This window comes from Salminus brasiliensis, chromosome 12, assembly GCF_030463535.1.
Source record: "Salminus brasiliensis chromosome 12, fSalBra1.hap2, whole genome shotgun sequence".
NCBI classification, from domain to species: Eukaryota; Metazoa; Chordata; class Actinopteri; order Characiformes; family Bryconidae; genus Salminus; species Salminus brasiliensis.
In genome coordinates this window covers 25,597,297-25,617,068 of record NC_132889.1, presented here as the reverse complement: position 1 = coordinate 25,617,068, position 19,772 = coordinate 25,597,297, and the positions used below count along the sequence as shown (strand labels likewise).

At 41.3% G+C, this 19,772-nt stretch overlaps 1 protein-coding gene across 2 annotated transcripts in view; it reads left to right on the top strand.

Moving 5' to 3' along the window:
• sdk2a (sidekick cell adhesion molecule 2a) overlaps positions 1-19,772 on the top strand; it is a 169,440-nt gene that overhangs the window by 122,385 nt on the left and 27,283 nt on the right. For both annotated transcript variants that reach the window (XM_072693262.1, XM_072693261.1), the window contains exons 16-27: positions 7,082-7,222; positions 8,599-8,780; positions 9,024-9,139; positions 9,580-9,775; positions 11,137-11,235; positions 11,352-11,543; positions 16,435-16,556; positions 16,652-16,761; positions 17,621-17,771; positions 18,051-18,288; positions 19,258-19,373; positions 19,525-19,714. In XM_072693262.1, the coding sequence (XP_072549363.1) occupies positions 7,082-7,222; positions 8,599-8,780; positions 9,024-9,139; positions 9,580-9,775; positions 11,137-11,235; positions 11,352-11,543; positions 16,435-16,556; positions 16,652-16,761; positions 17,621-17,771; positions 18,051-18,288; positions 19,258-19,373; positions 19,525-19,714 (1,853 nt within the window). The remainder of the gene's footprint in view (positions 1-7,081; positions 7,223-8,598; positions 8,781-9,023; positions 9,140-9,579; positions 9,776-11,136; positions 11,236-11,351; positions 11,544-16,434; positions 16,557-16,651; positions 16,762-17,620; positions 17,772-18,050; positions 18,289-19,257; positions 19,374-19,524; positions 19,715-19,772) is intronic.

Below are 19,772 nucleotides of genomic sequence, written 5' to 3'. Positions count from 1 at the left end.
ATGCAACTCAGCATTCACTCTCCTCCAAACACAACGAGTTGTGTTTGTACCAAACAGTTCTACTTTGGTTTCATCTGACCATAAGACATTCTCCCAATACTCTTCCGGAACATCCAAATGCTCTCTAGCAAACTTCAGATGTGCCCGGATATGTACTGGCTTAAGCAGGGGAACACGTCTGGCACTGCAAGATCTGAGTCCCTGGCGGCGTAGTGTGTCACTGATGGTAGCCTTTGTAACGCTGGTCCCAGCTTTCTGCAGGTCATTCACTAGGTCCCCCGTGTGGTTCTGGGATTTTTGCTCACAGGCTGAGATCTTGCGTGGAGCCCCTGATCGAGGGAGATTAGCAGTGGTCTTGTAGGTCTCCCATTTTCTGATTATTGCTCCCACTGTAGATTTCTTCAGACCGAGCTGCTTGCCTATTGCAGATTCAGTCTTCCCAGCCTGGTGCAGGTCTACAATTTTGTTTCTGGTGTCCTTCGACAGCTCTTTGGTCTTCACCATAGTGGAGTTTGGAGTGTGACTTTTTGAGGTTGTGGGCAGGTGTCTTTTATACTGTTAACAAGTTCAAACAGGTTTCATTAATACAGGTAATGAGTGGAGGACAGAGACGCCTCTTAAAGAAGAAGTTACAGGTCTGTGACAGCCAGAAATCTTGCTTGTTTGTAGGTGACCAAATACTTATTTTCCACCATAATTTGCAAATAAATTCTTTAAAAATCAGACAATGTGATTTTCAGAAATGTTTTTCTCATTTTGTCTCTCATAGTTGAGGTCTACCTATGATGTCAATGGTGACAGGCCTCTCTCATTTTTTTAAGAGGGAGAACAATTGCACAATTGATGACTGAATAAATACTTTTTTCCCCACTGTAGTTACTTGAAGTTTCATTGGCAACCAGCATGCTCATGACATAATAGTCCCTCCACCATGTTTGACAGATGATGTGGTTTTGGTTTCATCTGTCCAAAGAACTCATCCAGAACTAAGTGTTTCCAGTGATTGGCATCTTGAAGTAACATTCCTATTTGATCAGAAACACCTGCCATAACAATGTAATGTTAGCATGTTAGTGTGTGTTGTGCTGATACATATGTATGTATATGTGTATTTGCTGTGGCAGATTTTATTTATTTATTTTTTTTAACAAAGCTGTTGTGGAGTAGTTAAAGGCTGTAGCTTATTTTCTACATTTACGTTCTATGTTTTAGTCATCCTTTAGCCCCAGATGGTCCATCAATGTTCAGTTTCTGACCACAGGGCCTCTATTGACTATTTATATTTTTGTTGATGGACAATTCTGAGCCTTGCAGAGACATTTAGGTGTTTGAAATTCTGAGCAGCTCTACATGCTAAACATGTTGATATCCCTGCTGTGCTGAGAAGCAGCTCTATAGTGGTCACTTTCCACTGATTGATGGGGTAGGAGTTGGCTGTCAAATTGTATAGCAACAGAGGGGATGCAGTCATGTATTGTAGTAATACCAATAGACTAAGTGTTTCTGATCAAATGACCAATGAGTATACCTAAATCATGAATATATAGTAACTCTATAAATATGAACAGGGCTAATGTATATGTCAGTCAGTTAGAGGTGATCAAAGCGCACACCGAACCGCAGGACACTAGCCAGACTTTGAGCGTCTTAATCATCGACGTATTGGGATCCAGTCAGAGCAATTAAGTGCCGTTCTTTTCCTATTGTGCCTGAGTGCTTGTAATCCCTGTAGCTTCAAGCTGTGAGATTCAGCACGGACCAAGTGTGGCTTTTCGCTGGGGAGGAAAACAAAGACCGGGGGCTGCAATCCCCATGTAGCCTTGCACTTAAGCACACAAGGACACGCTCAAAGGCCCTGATGAAAGAAGCAGAAAGCTTTCATGTCGCAGACCAGCCGCATGGCCCGGCGCAGGGAGAGGTGCATTATCCAACCGTAGCAGAGGAAGCGGCGCATGCAAGACAGGATGTCGGAGTGCGCGTGTAGATTTAGCCTCTTTTGTCTGGAAGCTGCGAAGTTCATAGTCTGCCAGGGGTTCAGAAAGAAAGCTGAGGCAGATCCTCCTTCAAACACACTCTGATCCCACAGGGACGTTTCTGACGTCTTACGGCTGGCTTCTACACACTCTACACACATATACGCGCTTACCTTAGAGAGTCCCTCAAGGGAGTCTACCGAGGCACCCCAGAAAATGCATGTCAAGCAACAATTTAACATGGATTTGACGTGTTGTGTATTAATATTAATAGTCTTCTGTGCTGATCTCTAGCTGGTTTGCCTATCAAAGTAGCGCAACCCGGGCTGCTTTAAAAAATTCACCATGCGCTTCACTTAAACGAGGCGGTTAGAAGCAGTCTTCGGATCAGCTCGATGCAAGCTTGACGAGAGCTCGATTTGAGGAGACGGGGATGATGATGATGTTTATTGAAAATCGAGTCAGGATCAGATCAAATTGGGGGCAATTTCTTTTCTTTTTTCCAAACGCGATAAAGTAAACGTCTCCGTCAGGCTGCAATATCCTGCTATAGCAAATCAATATCCTGCCACCCAAAAAAAAAGCAAAAGCTGTGACCCAGCTATCTCGAACAAGAGAAAGCTCCTCCAACAGGAGCTGCAAAAATATTTAAAGAGAGCAAAGCTGGATGACTGGCTGCTGATGCAACCCCTCAGTCAAGAGCGAAACTCTGAAAAGGCAAAGTAAGGCAAAAGGCTGCTCTTCTATCACATTAGAAAGAATTCTTTCAAGATTTTCACTGCAATACAAGCTGGGCCCTTATACAAAGTTTGACAAGCAAGTCAGGATTCACTGCAGTGCTGACACATACATAAGCACTCCAGCTTACACAATTACATACAGTACTCTATCGCTTTAACATTCGTGGGCAACTTGTTATATTAATAATTGTTCGCTTATACACGCGGTGATGATGTACATACATGCAGGGTTATGATGTGTGTATGAAGCTATGGAAGAACCAGATTCAGTTCCAAAAAACTATTCAATGAATGGTTCCTTCCAAAATTTGTGAATTTGTGGGGCTCCAGCCTTTCTGTCTCCGGGTGGCTAGATGGCTCAATCTCTCCCCACATCACTTCAGTGTGATGCTGGGCGCCTGCTAGAGCTGGGTACCCGGTGCTTTCCTCCAAGCACGTTGATTGCCCGGTGAAATCAACATTGCATTAGCGGCAGTTCAAAAAGAGAACTATCTCAATCTATTTTAGGCCGCCAGAGAATGCCCAGGGATATCAGAGGATTTAAAAAAAAGAATTGTTTGTAATTGAAGTTATTTTACAATACTATTTCGTTTTGTTTAGAAAAGTGAAAATGTTCATTTCAAACTGTCCAATCAGGATTTTGGTGGTACTTAGGTAGATGGAGCTAAACAAGCTTTCCTACTGGGTGAGATTTAATGGACAGGACTGAAAGGCCTATTGCGATTCACCATAATTAGGAACAGATAGAGGAGTAAGTTCATCACCATCCCCTTTAATCTGTGTTTTTGCCTTTTGCCCTTTACCCCAACATCCTGTCCCAATTTAGAAGAGCCAATTACACTACCCACTTGTTAGGACTCATACATCAGCTAACAGACATCACGCTAAGAGTGATATTGGCAGAGAGTACCATCTACCCACCTGGAGAGAGCATGGCTAATTGTGCTCTCTCAAGCTCTGGCTGCTGATACCAAAGCAGCATGACCCGGGCTTTGAACCAGTGATCCTCAGATAATAGTGTTAGCACCTTAGTCTGCTGAGCCACTCAGAGCCCTTGTTGTTCAAATCTGGCTGTTGTTCTTTATATGGCTCAAAATTTGACTTTAAATTTGACTTTCAAAATTTTGATTAGATGATTAAATGATTAAAAATGTTTGATTAAATTAAATGCCCCAAAAAAAGGACCCAAAACAATGTGAAATCTAATATTTTTACCTTAATCCCCATAGGAAGTTAAGGGAAGTTATGGACACTAAGCCACAAAGGCAGCCCATGTGGAATTTTTTTTATCACAACATTTCCATATACATTTCCATATACTCCCCTATTCAACCTACAGCAGTTCAGTCTGCCTGTTCATGATGAAATACAGAGCATTTCCATCAGACCTGGACCGCTTTTTAAATGAGGCCTCCAATTAGAACAGGGTTCATTTACATTTCTTAAAGACAAAGTAACATATTTTTAGGGATAAACATTGGTCATATAAAAATGACTAATGACTAATGACACAAACATAACAGAGTAACAGGTGCCTTTAAAGGGCCTTTTTAAAGTATAGTGTACATATGTCTCTGCCATCTAATGCAGTGCATATGTCTCAATCAGCTTAAACACATTTCACCATTTCCCTGCTAATACCTGCACACTTACTCGCTCTCTCAGATCAGAGGCTATTCTCTGTGAGCATGGAGTCCGTGGGGGGGTGACATAACAGCTCGCAGAGTGTGGAGCTTCCGAAGCATCCGCCTTTGATCCTAAGCGCCGCGTTTTTATCTGGGCCCCAGAACTGCACTCTCACCCAGGAGAAATCAAGATGTCAACTTAAATTGATTTAAGGAGAGCCCGGCTGCTTTCCTGCTCCACAGCATTAGCCTGTTTTTTTTTTTTTTCCTCCGTTGGCGCCTTTGATCATCATCATGCTCGACTAGAGCTCGTCTCTCCGGGTCTCCCGCGCACAGACTGGCCCTTTGCTGTGGACTCAGGCGGCCTGAACCGGCAGAAGAAGACAGGGCCCTAATCGTTATTCTCTGCCTTTTCTGGCCGTTTAAATCACACACACACAGACACACACACACATTCACACACTCACACACTCACACAGCACAAAGCAAGGCCTAGTGTTTATCTTTCTGTGATGAAGACTTTGGTTTCGGTTCCAAAGAGACTTTCACATGAAACACTAAAAGATCCTTTGATAACTTGCCCACAAACTCTCTCTTGTTCTCCATGCTCTCCCTTGCTTCTTCTCCCACCTCGCCTGCCCCCTCTCGCTCTACCAATTTTAGCCCCTCACCCCTCTCTAAAGGGGGGAGGGTGGTTGTAGATTGGAAATGAGTAAAAAAGCCAGATTACTGATCAGGTCTGACTGACATTTACATTCATGGCATTTGTTTGATGCTCTTATCCAGAGCAACTTACATTGAAGTCATGTTACATGGTTGGTGAATGAAATTGGTGAGTGTTATAGGTGTCTTTTGTTGGTGTTGGTGTAGTGTGATGTACTAAAAAGGAATTGAACCCTAGTCTGTGATGGTGAAGGGGTGATCTACCTGTCTCAAATGCAGAAACAAATATTTATGGCATGTTTGCAATTTACAGTCTAGGTCGGTTTACAACTTTTTTATACAGCTTTTTAGAGTAGGAGTGCTGATACAGGGTCTGTATGAAAGCTCAGTATCCAAATTAATGTGAAAATTTAATATCGCCACTGACAAGTCATTTTGAAGCATTTCTATTTCTATCACTCATCATGAAACTTTGATTCAATGTATAAAAAAAAATGCCAGATTGAAATTACATCAAAATAGATGAATAAGGTTTGTGTGTGACAGTGATGATATGTAAATGAAAATGGATTTCTAAATTTAGTTCACATTTCTCATTAATTTATGCATTTTTGAGTTCTTTCTTTGCATTTTCAAAGTAAACATTTAAATTCAGTATTTCCTAGGACATTTATCATTTTGAATACAAGTGATAACATTTCATGTATAGAGAGAATGAGTAGCTTATGAGTAGCTTCATTGAAATTAAAATGTATAAAATAAGATGAGATAATCCTGTATTAGTTTCTCAAAACAGTGGGGAAATTCTCAAAGCTGCTTTTAATTTTAATTTTAATAAATTAAATGATGAATTCACCACCACACTGTAACAATGACAGCCTTCAGATGTACAAATGGAAATAGCTGCATTTACATAGTCTGCATTACTGCACTTACTTTGTCCGCCTTAATTTCTACGTCCTCTGACAGATGTCTGAAGATTCGAGTCAGCATTAGACATAATACTTTCTCTGCTAATCATGAATTACTTGTATGACCATCATGTCCATGCTTAGTGTACTGTTTCCCTGCCCTGTAGGGCTGATAGACAGGTGGTGAAAGATTGTGAAAATGATACTTCTATGGGCAGGAGGGTGCCAGCCAGACACCAGAGGTCATCTATACTGGACGTATCAGACATAAAGGTTTTGTAAGTGAAAGTCGATGTAAAAACGACTTTTCAAAGACGTCGTCAATATAAAGGCCAGATTCAATTTCCACTTTATTGACAAAAGTATTACGACACCTCCTCGTGCAATGTTTTTCCCGACATCAAGGGTAGTTTATCTTGTTGAAGTAACTGTCTCTTTTGGTGAATAAGTATGGGAATTTAATTGCAAACAGCGACAATAGTATTAGTGAGGTCAGGATGTTGGATGGGCACCACCCCACATTATCCCTAACTCCCCAACTCATCCCAAAAGTATTAAATGGAGCATCATCCATCATTCCAGAAAAAACAGCTCAATGCTGTGGGGCTGTACATCACTCTAGCCCATGCCTGGCATTAAGTATGGTGCCAATTGGTTCATGTTTATTTGATTCAGAGAGTCCTATTCTATTGGCAGTACTTCTCTACAGGGACTAAACAAGCTTAGTGTGTCCATTTGAACATCTATGTCGGCAATGGGCTGTACTTAAAGTAGCCGAATGTATTCATCAAAAGGAGTGTCCACAAATATTTGGACATATAGTGTAGTCAAAAACTGTAACAGTGGAGATACTAAGTTATTGCATGACAGTGATAAATTAAACCCACACAAACCTCCCAAACAGCGGCACTTATGCCTCAACCTGCTAAGCTATGGTAGTTTGCTAGTCTAGTGACAAATTAGCCAGCTATAAAAAATGTAATTAATGAAAGCTAAATGTTTAGCTAATTGTTTATGGATATTTTATAGATCTTGCAAAATAATACAATAATACCGGGGTGATAGTAGTAAGAGTAGAGGTAAAGAAACCAATCAGTAAGCTATATCAATAAGATTGGTAGTATCGTCAAAGTCCTAACGATGCCTATTCCTACCCCTGTTCCTCTCAGATTGACGTTACCTGAGGAGCCCCCCAGCGCCCCTCCCCAGACAGTCATCGCCAGCGGTCGTACCAACCAGTCCATCATGATCCAGTGGCAGCCTCCCCCTGAGAGCCACCAGAATGGTCCGCTGCAGGGCTACATTATCAGGTAAGCCCACACACATACTTCATCACACACACTCCTCGTAGCCGAGCTGGTAAGACAGGTCGGCTTCAATGCTGCTTTAATTACTGAAACCTGCACAGTCAGCCAAGCAGCCGTCCCTACAGGACACGGAGTGCAGTGCTGTAAATTCACCAGTGCTGAATTAACTCTTACTCTGTTCATCAGAGTCCAGTGGAACTCGTGCGTGGTGTAAATTGGACCTGAATATGGTTAGAGTTAATGTCCTCCAGTGACTTAACCATGTATATAAATTGGACATAACGGACGTATTCATTGCCATGGCACACCCCGACTGAACACAGGGGCGGTAGATGGATCTATGCTGGGAGTTTGTTTTATTACAGGGTTGCTCCAGAGCTGATGAAGATTCAAAGAAAAAGGGGGGAAAATCCTCAGCCTAGTGAAAAACAGATAAATCACAGGCGCGTACTTTGACATATTACAAAACACAGGCATAATCAAACCTTCAACAAAAGAAACTGCACAAAGGCAGACACTGCACACGGCTTCGAACAAAACCCAGGACTATACAGTATATACATATTGTTGCCGTCATAACAGAACATCTTGTCTCTGAAAAGGTAACTTAATAGGTGAAGGAAAAGGCTTATTGATTTAAATGCATGTTAATGTAGTAAAGTAATTTTCTACCTTTTCTGTGGGTCCATTCATCATGCAGTCTTCACACAAAGCAGGAAGCAGACAATGTTTTCAAAATGTACAGAGAAAATAACGAAATGGCTGTGAATTAGGTACCAAAGAATAAAGACTATGTTCTCTGATGCATCAATAGTAATTATGTGACTCTGTTTGGGGTGAAAAGGCTCAACTGCTGTTTTCCAAGCCTATTTTACAACCTTGATATATTGCCTCAGAATAAAACACATTAGCTATGTCTGAAACTGTTCCCCTTTTCACTATATAGTGTACTACTTTGGGTTCTGCCATTTTGTAGTGGTGTTTGAAAACTTAGAGCTGAATTTTCCATGCTGTAAAAATCCCACAATGCTCCGTAATATGTAATGTACACATGACGTACACTAAACAGACGTGGAATACCCATAATCTATTGCATTGTTTGGTTCGAAACCTTACACGCAGGATGCACCTTAAAGTAGGTGAATGCATTCTTTGCACGTGGTGTCCACAAACATTTGGACATATATTGTATGTATTGTAGTGGTAGAGCTAATTAACATGTTGTCAGTTTGGTCGTTACTGAGGACAAAAAAGGAAGAAAGAGCAGTGCAATGACAACCACTACCGTAACTTTACTAACAGGACCTGAATGGGAACTACCATTACATGCTATGAATCTAGCCTGTGATCTCTAACTGTGTGTAACTATGCTGGCTCAGGTACTGTCTGTCCGGTCTACCAGTGGACTGTCAGATTAAAAACATCACAAACCCAGACCAGACTAACCTCCTGCTGGAGGACCTCATCATCTGGACCAATTATGAGATTGAAGTGGCTGCCTACAATGGTGCGGGTCAGGGTGTCTTCAGCCAGAAGGTTACGGAGTGGACCCTACAGGGAGGTGAGGACTTTCATGCTGCTTGTCCAGAATCTCAGATTGAAATTTAATACCAGGCCATTCTGGCATCTCCACTGTAAACTTGTAAACAGTATTGATCCACTCAGTGGGACATTTGTCAGAAAAGTTTTTTTGGGGGGGGGGGTTGTAAATCTTTTGTGCTGTTTTTGTCCTTCTTTAAAACTCACTTACCTCTGCTTCTTTTCTCATTCATCCCTGTCCTTTTAAATGGGTCATGCTTCACAGTGCCCACGGTCCCCCCAGGCAATGTGCAGGCCGAAGCTGTCAACTCCACCACAGTTCGCTTCACGTGGAGCGCCCCGAGCCCACAGTTTATCAATGGAATCAACCAGGGCTACAAGGTAAGCACCTTCCTACTGCTCTCTAGTGTTCATACTACAAACCTCATCTGTATGTGAGGTAGCTGTGTGGTAGTAAAATCTCATTTACATTCATTTGCACCTGACAACATACGGATTTAATCATCCAAGACATTCTTTTAGTTTTGTACGAGGGCTACAAGGAATGGATGCCCTATTAATTATCATTGTGCACACAGCATGTCTAAATCATCACACACTCATAAACGTAGTGCTTAAGAGCTCCCTGACACATAAAATAAAATAAAACGGACAAACACACATTGAATAGAGGCAAGTGTGTGATTTATGCATGCAGTTAGCACAGTGCTAAATCCTCTGTAGATATTTAGGGTAAGGGAAAAATGTATGTAGTGTATGTTAGATAAAATGGTCTTATCTTTCCCTCAATTGCTGTTCCCAACCTTTCCTATATCTCCTAGCTGCTAGCTTGGGAACTGGGCCATGAGGAGGACATTGCCATGGTGACAGCAAGACCAAACTTTCAGGACAGTGTGCACGTGGGATACATCACTGGACTGAAGAAATTCACTGAGTACTTCACCTCGGTACTATGTTTTACCACACCGGGGGATGGACCCCGTAGCCCTGCACAGCGCGTCCGTACACATGAGGACAGTGAGTGTCTGAACTTTAGACCAAATCTATATCAATTGTATTTCCTTAGCATCTTGCCAAAGGGCAAGGGCGCAAAGAATATAGACAGAAAGTGAATGCTGGTTCTCAACTCGTACCTGCACAGGCGTCAGTGTTTCCTTCCCCACCACATCTAATCTAGCTTATAAGATAATTATCAAGCTCTAACTGTGTTGGATTGGGGGTGGATTACAACCTGACTGATATATCCATTGGCTGAAAATATTAGCCAGTGCCTCCACAGTCAACAGGCACTCAGTACGTAGTATTGGCACTTCTACATTTTACTCATTTGACTTTTTGCTCTCTGCATATCAGCTCCTGGGCGATTCATAATGATGCTACATGAACCGAATTACCCAGGGGGCACAGTCACTTGTTCCCATTCTCTTGACAAGTCTAGAACAAGACAAATGACACTAAAGCTGGTCTAGTCAGGGAACGTTATTACTGCAAAGGCTGTAGCAACTCTCCAGAAAGAGCAGATACTGAGGCTGTCGTCTAAGTGGAGCGAGTGTTTACTGGTGGTGTGATGGATCACAAAACTCGGGGTTCAGAGTGGATCATGATATTTGAGTCACGGAATGGATAATTTTTTCAGAACAGTGAAAAAGAAAAAAGGCAAATATGAGGCAATTTTAAAATAGTGACTTTTATTTTGACATGGTCTGTATGTTTGTTTGTGTTAGTGACTTTTATTATGACACAGCCTGTTTGTTAGGTTATATTCATGACTTTTTAGTTTGACACAATTCGTGACGTTTATTGTTTTATGGTTTGTATTAAGGACTTTTATTTTGACTCTGCAGTTTTGTTACTAGTTACTAGTTAGTCCATTGTTCTTAGGTTAACGTGAAGTTCTTGTTTTTAGACCTAGCCTGTCTTCATATGAGACTAACAGCTCACATTATATATGAAATATACTATTTTTGGGGGGATATTATGTTATTAGAGATATTATTTTATTGTGATGGTTATATATTAATTGTAGGTATAATAAAATAAATATTTTTCTCCTTGAGTAAAAAACATTGTTATATGAACACCAGCAATATCCCTTAGTTTCTATTAGTTTATTAGACTTTTTTGTCATTAAATAACTGAGATTCAAACTCACAACCTTCAGATCATGGACCAAACGACCAAATGAACCACTCCCACATTTTCCACAGTTTAAGTATCAGTTTAAATTACTGGTTAAAATCTACAACATTAATAAAAAGCTAATATTATCAGTTATTGGATTTTTTAGACCCTTATAATTAGCAGTGCAGAGTCACCAGGACTACATTTGAGATCCACTGAACATGCATTTGATCTGACTGTTCTGTGTGTGTCCACAGCCCCAGGTCCAGTGGGCCACCTGAGCTTCACCGAGATCCTGGATACATCACTCAAAGTGAGCTGGAAAGAGCCGCACGAAAAGAACGGTCTTCTCACAGGTGACTACGCTGCACACAACTCTCATCATATTCTGTATATACTCTCACATTTTCTGTCTTCCGTGTTTACGACGTGGCGGACAGCTTTCTCAACCCGCCACTCTCTCGTGCTGTAGGGTACCGCATCTCCTGGGAGGAGTTTAACCGCACTAACACGCGAGTCACGCACTACCTGCCCAACCTGACGCAGGAGTACCGCGTCACCGGCCTGACCGCTCTCACCACCTACACCATCCAAGTGGCCGGCATGACCTCCAGGGGTCAGGGCCAGCTCTCTTCATCCACCATATCCTCCGGAGTGCCCCCAGGTCAGTCCCGGTTTCAAAAGCAATTAACACATTTGTGGTCTCATGTTTGCTACTAGATGTGGACAGTGTGGCAACATTATGTCATGACAAAGAGAGACATTTTCTTGACAGACAACGTCAATCACGATACATTCACAATGACAGTTACCTTTATTGCAGTCATCAGAAGACATCCAGACCCAGATCAGGTTATTGTTAGGTGCCTTTTTGTCCGTGCAGAAATGCAGTTGTTAGTGCCAGATGGGCTTATTTGAGTATTTCTAGAACTGCTGATCTCCTGGGATTTTCAGTGCAGCAGTCTCTAGAGTTTACTCAGATGGTGCAAGAAAGAAAAACATCCAGTAAGCGGCAGCCCTGCAGACAGAGCAGGCTTGCTTGTGAAAAGGTAAACCGAGAACCGAGGGCAGACTGGTTCAAGCTGACAGGAAAGCTAGAACCACCAGTTGTGGTGAGCAGGATACCATCTCAGAAAGCACAACACATCGAACCTTCAGGAAGATTGACTACCACAGCAGAATACCTTGTCAGGTTCCACTTCTGTCAGCCAGGACTAGAAAGCTGAGGCCGCAGTGGAAACAGGCTTCCTTAAGCTGGACAGTTGAAGAATCTGCTGCTTTGATGAATCTGATGCTGGACTCAGAATTTGACAGCACCAGCTTCTACCATGGACACAACCTGCCTTGAGTCAGCAATCCAGGCTGGTGGAGGTGGTGTAATGATGTGGGGAATGTTTTCCAATTAAACAGTCTTCTCCATTTTGCTGGAACGCCACAGCCTATTTCTGTATTGTTGCTGACCATGCACAGCCCTTCATAGCTGCAATTTACTCACCTTCAAATGGTTGCTTCCAGTATGCTAATGCACCATGTACCAAAGCAAACGTAATCTCAGACTTGTTACGTGAAGTGTTTCATGAGTGTTCTTCAGTGGTCTTCACCATCACTAGATATGGATCTAGTTAAACACCTTTGGGATGTAGTAGAATGGGAAATTCACAGCATAAAAATCTGCAGGGACTGTGTAATGCAGGCATGTCAGCATGGACCAGGATCTTAATAGAGTTTTTCCAATTCCTTGTGGAATCCATGCCAAGTAGAATTGAGGCGGTTAGCCTATTAGTACTAGGTGAGTGTATATTTATAAGTCTTCAGTCAGTCTGGGCTGTTTGGAAACCAAAAATCAAGGACGCAGGAAACTCTAGATGCTTGTCTTCTAGGTGTCTTATAGAATGGCCAATGGTCATGCCAAGCTGGTATTGGGATGTTTGCTCATTCATTGGTTCTTCTAAAATCAAGGATATTAACAAAGAGTTAATTTTGCTGTCATTGATTTCGGAGCACTGATGTGAGGATTTGATTGCATTCCACAACCAGAGCATTTGTAAGGTTGGGATGTTAGATAGGCAATAGGTTCACTTACAGTACCTTAAAGTAGCTGAATGCAATCATTAGTAGGAGTCTAAAAAAATTTGGACATACAGTGTAGTAAACAATGTTTTCCAGCTTCCAGCAGAATCTCACCACTCCTGTCACAGCCTTAAGCCCCTGACACTCTAAGCTGATCGCCGACCATTGAAAGCCATCAGGCTCTTGGTGAGAGCTGGTGGCTGACCATTTGCCGTAGGTTGGGAATTTTGTCCTGCACTTTTGGCCCTGGACGGTCCTTGTCAGCACCTCAACAGGTCGATTGAGCCTGTTGAGGTGGTCAGCTGTGAGAGAACTGTGAATCAGTGCAGAATAGAAACCAATGAGAGCAACTAAAGTAGAGTAGTAGTGAGCAACACTCACAAGAGGACACACAGGGAATGGCCTCCATTTTTAACAGCAGTGCAGGTAGCGAAGTTATATCACTATCCATTATATGGGAAAGTCTGATTTTTTACAATGTTGTGTATCGTTTTAGAACTATAAAAGATATATGTAATATTTAGTGCTGTCAATGCATGTTTTTACACTAATATTAACTCACTGCACAACAATCTGAATTCTGTTGATGTGTGTTTTATTAAACACTGAAGAGACAGATGAAAGCAATGAATTTAAGGAATATAAGGAATATTCACAGCTGTCAATGTTAATGTGTTAACACACACGATTAATCTGCAAACTTTAACGCTGTAACCTTTTATTCATGCAAATTAATCATCTTTCAATTAATCACCTCTCTTTACAGAGCCTAGTGGCGAAGTAAACACAGCGTCGCTACTGTTGAGCTCAGTCGGGGAGATTAGACTTTATTTTTGCTGAAATATGGATTAAATCTCATAGCCAACTCTCATTCTCTTACTCCTCCCTCTTTCTCTCACACTCTCACGCACACACACAGCTGCTCCTCACTAAGCTCGCTCAATCCATCCCAATGATTGATCATCCATTTATCTCTTAAAAAGTTGTTGAAGCATTTTCTATATTAAAGCTTCGAGCTTTGTGTCGTGTTCGAGGCTAAAGTTCTCAAAACTCCACTGAGATATTATTAAGATTCTTCTGGCCACTTTATTAGGCATACCACACACTTTATTTGTTCTCCCGCCCAAAAGTTTAAGGACATGCTAGCTAGCATTTTAACTTAACTTCTGATTAATCATAAAAAACACAGAATATTGTTGTAATTAACAACATTAAACTTTTTTAATTGATTGATACCACTGACAATATTGTTATGACTAAACATGAACAGTCTGGAGGTCTGAAGATGCTCTGACAACATGAACACAAAATAAAGCGTTAGATACTCCACACTCTTCCACACTCACTCAGTTCAGCTAAAATCTAGCTTGGTAGTCATTGAAACAAGCAAATTCTTCATTTGTTTTTCATTTAGTTTTTTGCAGCTGCAGCTCCTGCTGTGGAGAGCTTTTTCCTTTCGTACATGAACATTTAAGTATGTGTGTGTCAGCCGTCAGCTGACGGTAGCCTTTGCGGAGTGTGTTTGAGTGCAGATTTTCAAAGGAGACAAGAGGCACCGGTGAGCTGACAGAAGGCAGCTAGTTCTTCCTCATCAGCTTGGTGGGTCTGGGCCCCTAGACAGCTACCTCAGTTGAAAGCCTCTTCTGAGAATCTTTAATGAAACGCAGTGTTATGGACGTACCAATGATGCCCACAATATACTAACCATATCAGAGCTATGTATTGGCACCAACCTGGTGATATATAATGTGTGCACTATATGTCCAAATGTTTGTGGACACCCCTTCTAATGAATGCATTCAGCTACTTTAGGTTGCACCCTTTGCTGACACAGATATGCAAATGCACACACACACACACACAAACAGCTTGTCTAGTCCCTGTAGAGAAGTACTGCCAATAGAATAGGATTCTCTGGAGGAAATAAGCATGAACGCATGAATGCTTTTGTCACTGAATGCAATCAGTTTCTCATAGCAATGCACAGAAACATAGTAAAAAGCCTTTCCTGGACAGAAGAGAAAGGTACTCCAACAAACACAGGATAAACTCTTTTTTAATAACTTAATACATCTCTGAAGAAACAATGAATGAGCAGTGTCCCAATACTTTTGTCTATATAGTCACAAAACAGGAGTTGCAGTTGAATATGTTGCGATATATTGCAATCAGAACAGTGGCATCTGAAGCCACCGGTAAAACGCTGCAATCTAGTGGTCGGGATTTAAACACAACATATAATGAACCACTGTCTGCCACCAATCATTGCATGTATGATGTGTGATGCTGAACTAATGGCATTCTTAGTGTTTGCTAGAAAATACCCAGTTACACTTCAGCTAGTTCTGATTATGCCTTCAGCTCAGATAATGTGGAAGGAGACTGTACCTGGGCGGAAACTCTGAGAACTTTGGGCTGGAGTTTGAGTGGCTTCTGCTTTGAGCTAAACGGTCACAACTCCTCATTGATAAGTGGAGCTATGAATGTGAAATGTGATGGGGACAGTTAAATGGGGCATACGGGGGGCTGGTCTTGGACATAGAAGGTAGAGATGGAATATATAAAATCTTCTCTCTAGCAGTGTCACTACAGACTTATGTATAAGGGGGGTTTAAGACAGGTTCTTGGGGAGTGTGCCCTCTGCCTTATCTCCTTCAGCTTCTATACCATCATCTTCCACTATTTTTACTTAGCAAAATCTAAAAGGCCTGATCTTTTAATGTAGGTTAAAATGTCATCATTTTGATAGCCAGTGTATTTGATCAGTCATTGGTTAAAACTTCATACACTATATGGACAAATATATTGGGACACCTGCTCATTCATTGTTTCTTGTAAAATCAAGGATGTTAAAAGGCTTTCTACTAGGTTTTTTGGCACTGCTGTGAGGATTTGATTCAGTGACAAGAGCTTTAGTTAGTAGGGCCAAGATGTTGGATGATCACCACCCCAGCTTATCCGAAAAATATTGGATGGAGCACAGTTCCACTGCTCCACCACCCTTTGCTATGGGGCAGATGGACTACAGCCTCTATTATCAACATTCTGCTAATGCGTCTACAAGATATAGGATGTATATGATATAATCTTGCTTTATTATCAGCATGTATGCATGTTTGTTCACTGATATTAACTCACTAAACAACAATCTGACTTCTGCTGATGTTTAATTTATTAAATACAGAAGAGAGAGATGAAAGCAATAAATATAGAGATTTTAATCTTTCTGGCTCTCTGTTTACACTCTCACTATCTAAGATACATCCCTCCTCCTAAACTGGCATAGCAACGTGTTTGCAATATCTATAGGGCACCATCAGAATGAAGCGTGACTTAAAACTACATCGTTATATCTTCCCAACATGGCTTCTGTGAAGAATTCTTTTCCTATAGCATTTTTTTTTTTAGATTCACAGTCTCCCGCTAAGTCAGCCTTGAAAGCCCATCTTCATGTTTTCTCTCCTCTTCTGTTCCTGTTCTTGTAGAAATGCCAGGACCTCCCACCAACATCGCCATCTCCAATATTGGCCCGCGTTCAGTGGCACTGCAGTTCAAACCCGGCTATGACGGCAAGACCTCCATCTCCCGCTGGGTCGTGGAGGCTCAGGTAATGCAAACAGCCTCAGTCCTCATCTCCCTGTGCTGTGTCTCTGTATTATTTGTCCTCTAAATAATCAGAATTTCCCTCTCTATCTGGGCCAGATTGGTGTGATAGGGGAGAATGAGGAGTGGATCATGGTTCATCAGCTGTCTAACGAGCCTGATGCACGTTCTCTGGTGGTAGAGGGCCTCAACCCCTACACCTTTTACAGGTACATCGTGTATGACGCTCCCGGTCACACTCACTTCACCTGATTATACATGTAATCAGTGACCTGTGAACCATTTTTAATACAATCTGAGAATCACTGCTAATACTCCACATCTCTTCAAATCTCTACATCTTTATTTGACTAGAGGACAGAACATCCCCTAGACAGGAACAATCATACGCCTAACAATTTTGTAGCACATTTTCTTGTTCTGCTGATTTTAATTATGCAAATACATTAACAATGTTCCCTCACTGTTTTGTAGTGTTGCAGCTTATTGCATTTGCACTGGTCTAACAAAAAGCCTATTTAGCCTATTAAGCTGTAGCTTAACAAGAATTGCACGAGTATAAAGACCTACTATTCAGTAAAAGTCATTAACTCTAGTAATTAATCTAATATAAAATCAAATCAAATTGAAGTTTATTTGTTACATGCACTGTCATACACTTTGACCGCTGTCTAGTCGCATAGAAAATTAAAATAAAAAGGCAGTACTGATTCAAATATTAATTTAGAAATTAAAAAATCAAGACATATCACAATATTCACACAATAAATATTACAAAATAGAATGTGTAGAGATATGGAATTAAAATATACACATCATATAGAAAGATGAAAGTGTGCAAATTACGAGATTGGTATGGGGACATGGTTATAATGAGAGTATACATTTCATGAACTGGCCAATAAAAAATGCAACTTAAAGTAGCTGAATGCATTCATTAGAAGTGGTGTCCACAAACTTTTGGACATACAGTGTATAAGTGTATACAGATTTACCAAAATTGTCCCCATAATGTTGGCATCCATGAAAGAAGATGGCTCAAATCCCAGTTAAAATCCCTGCTTGTAGGTTCCGAATGAGGCAGGTAAACATAGTGGGCACCAGTCCTCCCAGCCAGCCCTCCAGAAAGATCCAAACCCTGCAGGCTCCACCAGACATCGCCCCTGCCAACGTCACCCTTCGAACAGCTAGCGAGACCAGCCTCTGGCTGCGATGGGTGGTAAGTAGACCTCCAAACTATTCAGCACACAGTCTGAAAAAGCCTGGAGTATTCTTTCAGGTTGCACGTGTTATAAAAGTCAGACGTCCTGAGTCTAGACTTCTGTCGATTTTGCTGTTGATGCACTGACTTAATTTCAGAATGATTAAGTCAGTGCATAATTAATTACAAAAGAGTTACATAATCGATTCCATTTACTTCCAGTTTCTGCATTAACTTGTTTGTTTTGCCATGAAGAACTGACAAGAAATACCAAGAATGTCACTGTCTGTGTTCCAGCCCTTGCCAGAGTGGGAGTACAATGGCAATCCGGAGCTGGTGGGCTACAGGGTGCAGTATTCTCGGGCTGGCTCGAAAGGCGGAGTGCTGTCCCATGTCATCTCTGACAGGCTGGAGAGAGAGTTCACCGTAGAGGACCTGGAGGAGTGGACAGAGTATGAGGTTCGCGTGCAGGCCATCAACGGCATCGGGTCAGGACCATGGAGCCAGCCGGTCCATGCCAGAACCAGAGAGTCAGGTGAGAGAGGGAGAGGGGTGAGGGGAGTTCACTTGTTCAGAGTAAATTAGCACACTGTATGCAAATGCACAGTTGGTATGTCCAAATTAACTGCTGGTTGTATGGCTTTCATTAGAGCTTGGGTTCAGTCGACCGTTAGATTTCATTTACTCTCATTTACTCTTAGATCTCATTTACTCCTCACAGGCTTCGGCAGAAACTTGTAACGTCCATGACAGTTCGAAGGCAAAGACTTATTATTCATTAAAGCAGGAAAGCATAGTAAATAATAAGACTGTCTGAAATTCATGTCGAAATATTAAAGACTCCTCTTTTCTCTCAAACTGGTTTGCTAGTTATATATGTTTGGGTAGCACTTTGTTCCTGAATAGAATATTAAAATAATTGGATAGTATGCTGTAGATGCTTTGTAGATACTTAACTTGCCTTTAAATTACGTTCAACTAAATTTGTATTGATTTCATTTACTCTAACTTGTTTCTAACCCTACCTCAACTTTACTCAAAACATAATACATATCCTTAGCTTAATCCTAACCCTAACACTGCTGAAAAATAATTGAGTTTTAACAGATAGTTTCTTAACTATTTAATTTGTAGATGACCTAAGGGGAAGTAAAGTGAGACCAAAGTTTGTATTCCATTAGAAAGGAATACAGACTTGTGGGTCCTAATGTTTATATAGATTTCAATGTTTTTTGTTCAGTCATTATTATATATTTTAATCTGTATACTGGAACTGATAATTTAGATTTTGATTTGAAATTTTGTTCAACTGCTATTATGGATTTTTTGGTAAATTTTGGTAAATTGTTAATATGAATTATTTTAGTACAGAATTTTCAGTAACTGTAAATATGGATTTTAACATGATTTATTTTTGCAAATTGTTAATATAATTTTATGAAATGGTAAAAATGGGTTTTAATATTGTTTTTTGCTGAACTGATAACATTGGTTTTTGTTGCAGTGCCTTCCAGTGGTCCGGCCAACGTTTCCGCCTTTGCCACAACTTCCAGCAGCATCCTGGTCCGGTGGGGGGAGGTTCCAGAACCAGATCGTAATGGGCTTATTCTGGGCTATAAGGCAATACATGTTTTTAATTTATATCTGACCCCCCATTTTGGAAAGCTGGGGCAGTCTAAACACTCACAAAAAAAAAAAAACTAGAAGAAGCCTTCAGCTTTTCTTGAGAGTCTCTTGAGAGTATTTTTATCTCACTCTCTCTCTATCTCAGGTGGTGTATAGAGAGAAAGACTCAGACTCTCCCCTGCGTTTTTGGACTGTGGAAGGAAACACCACACACAGTGTCCAGCTGACTGGCCTGGACAAGTATGTCCTCTATGAGATCCAAGTTCTGTCCTTCACGCGCATAGGAGATGGTGCACCCAGCTCAATCCCCATCCTGGAGCGCACTCTGGATGACGGTAGGAGATCACACTGTGCTTAATACTTAAATAGATAAGCCAGCTGCTCTGGGTTGTC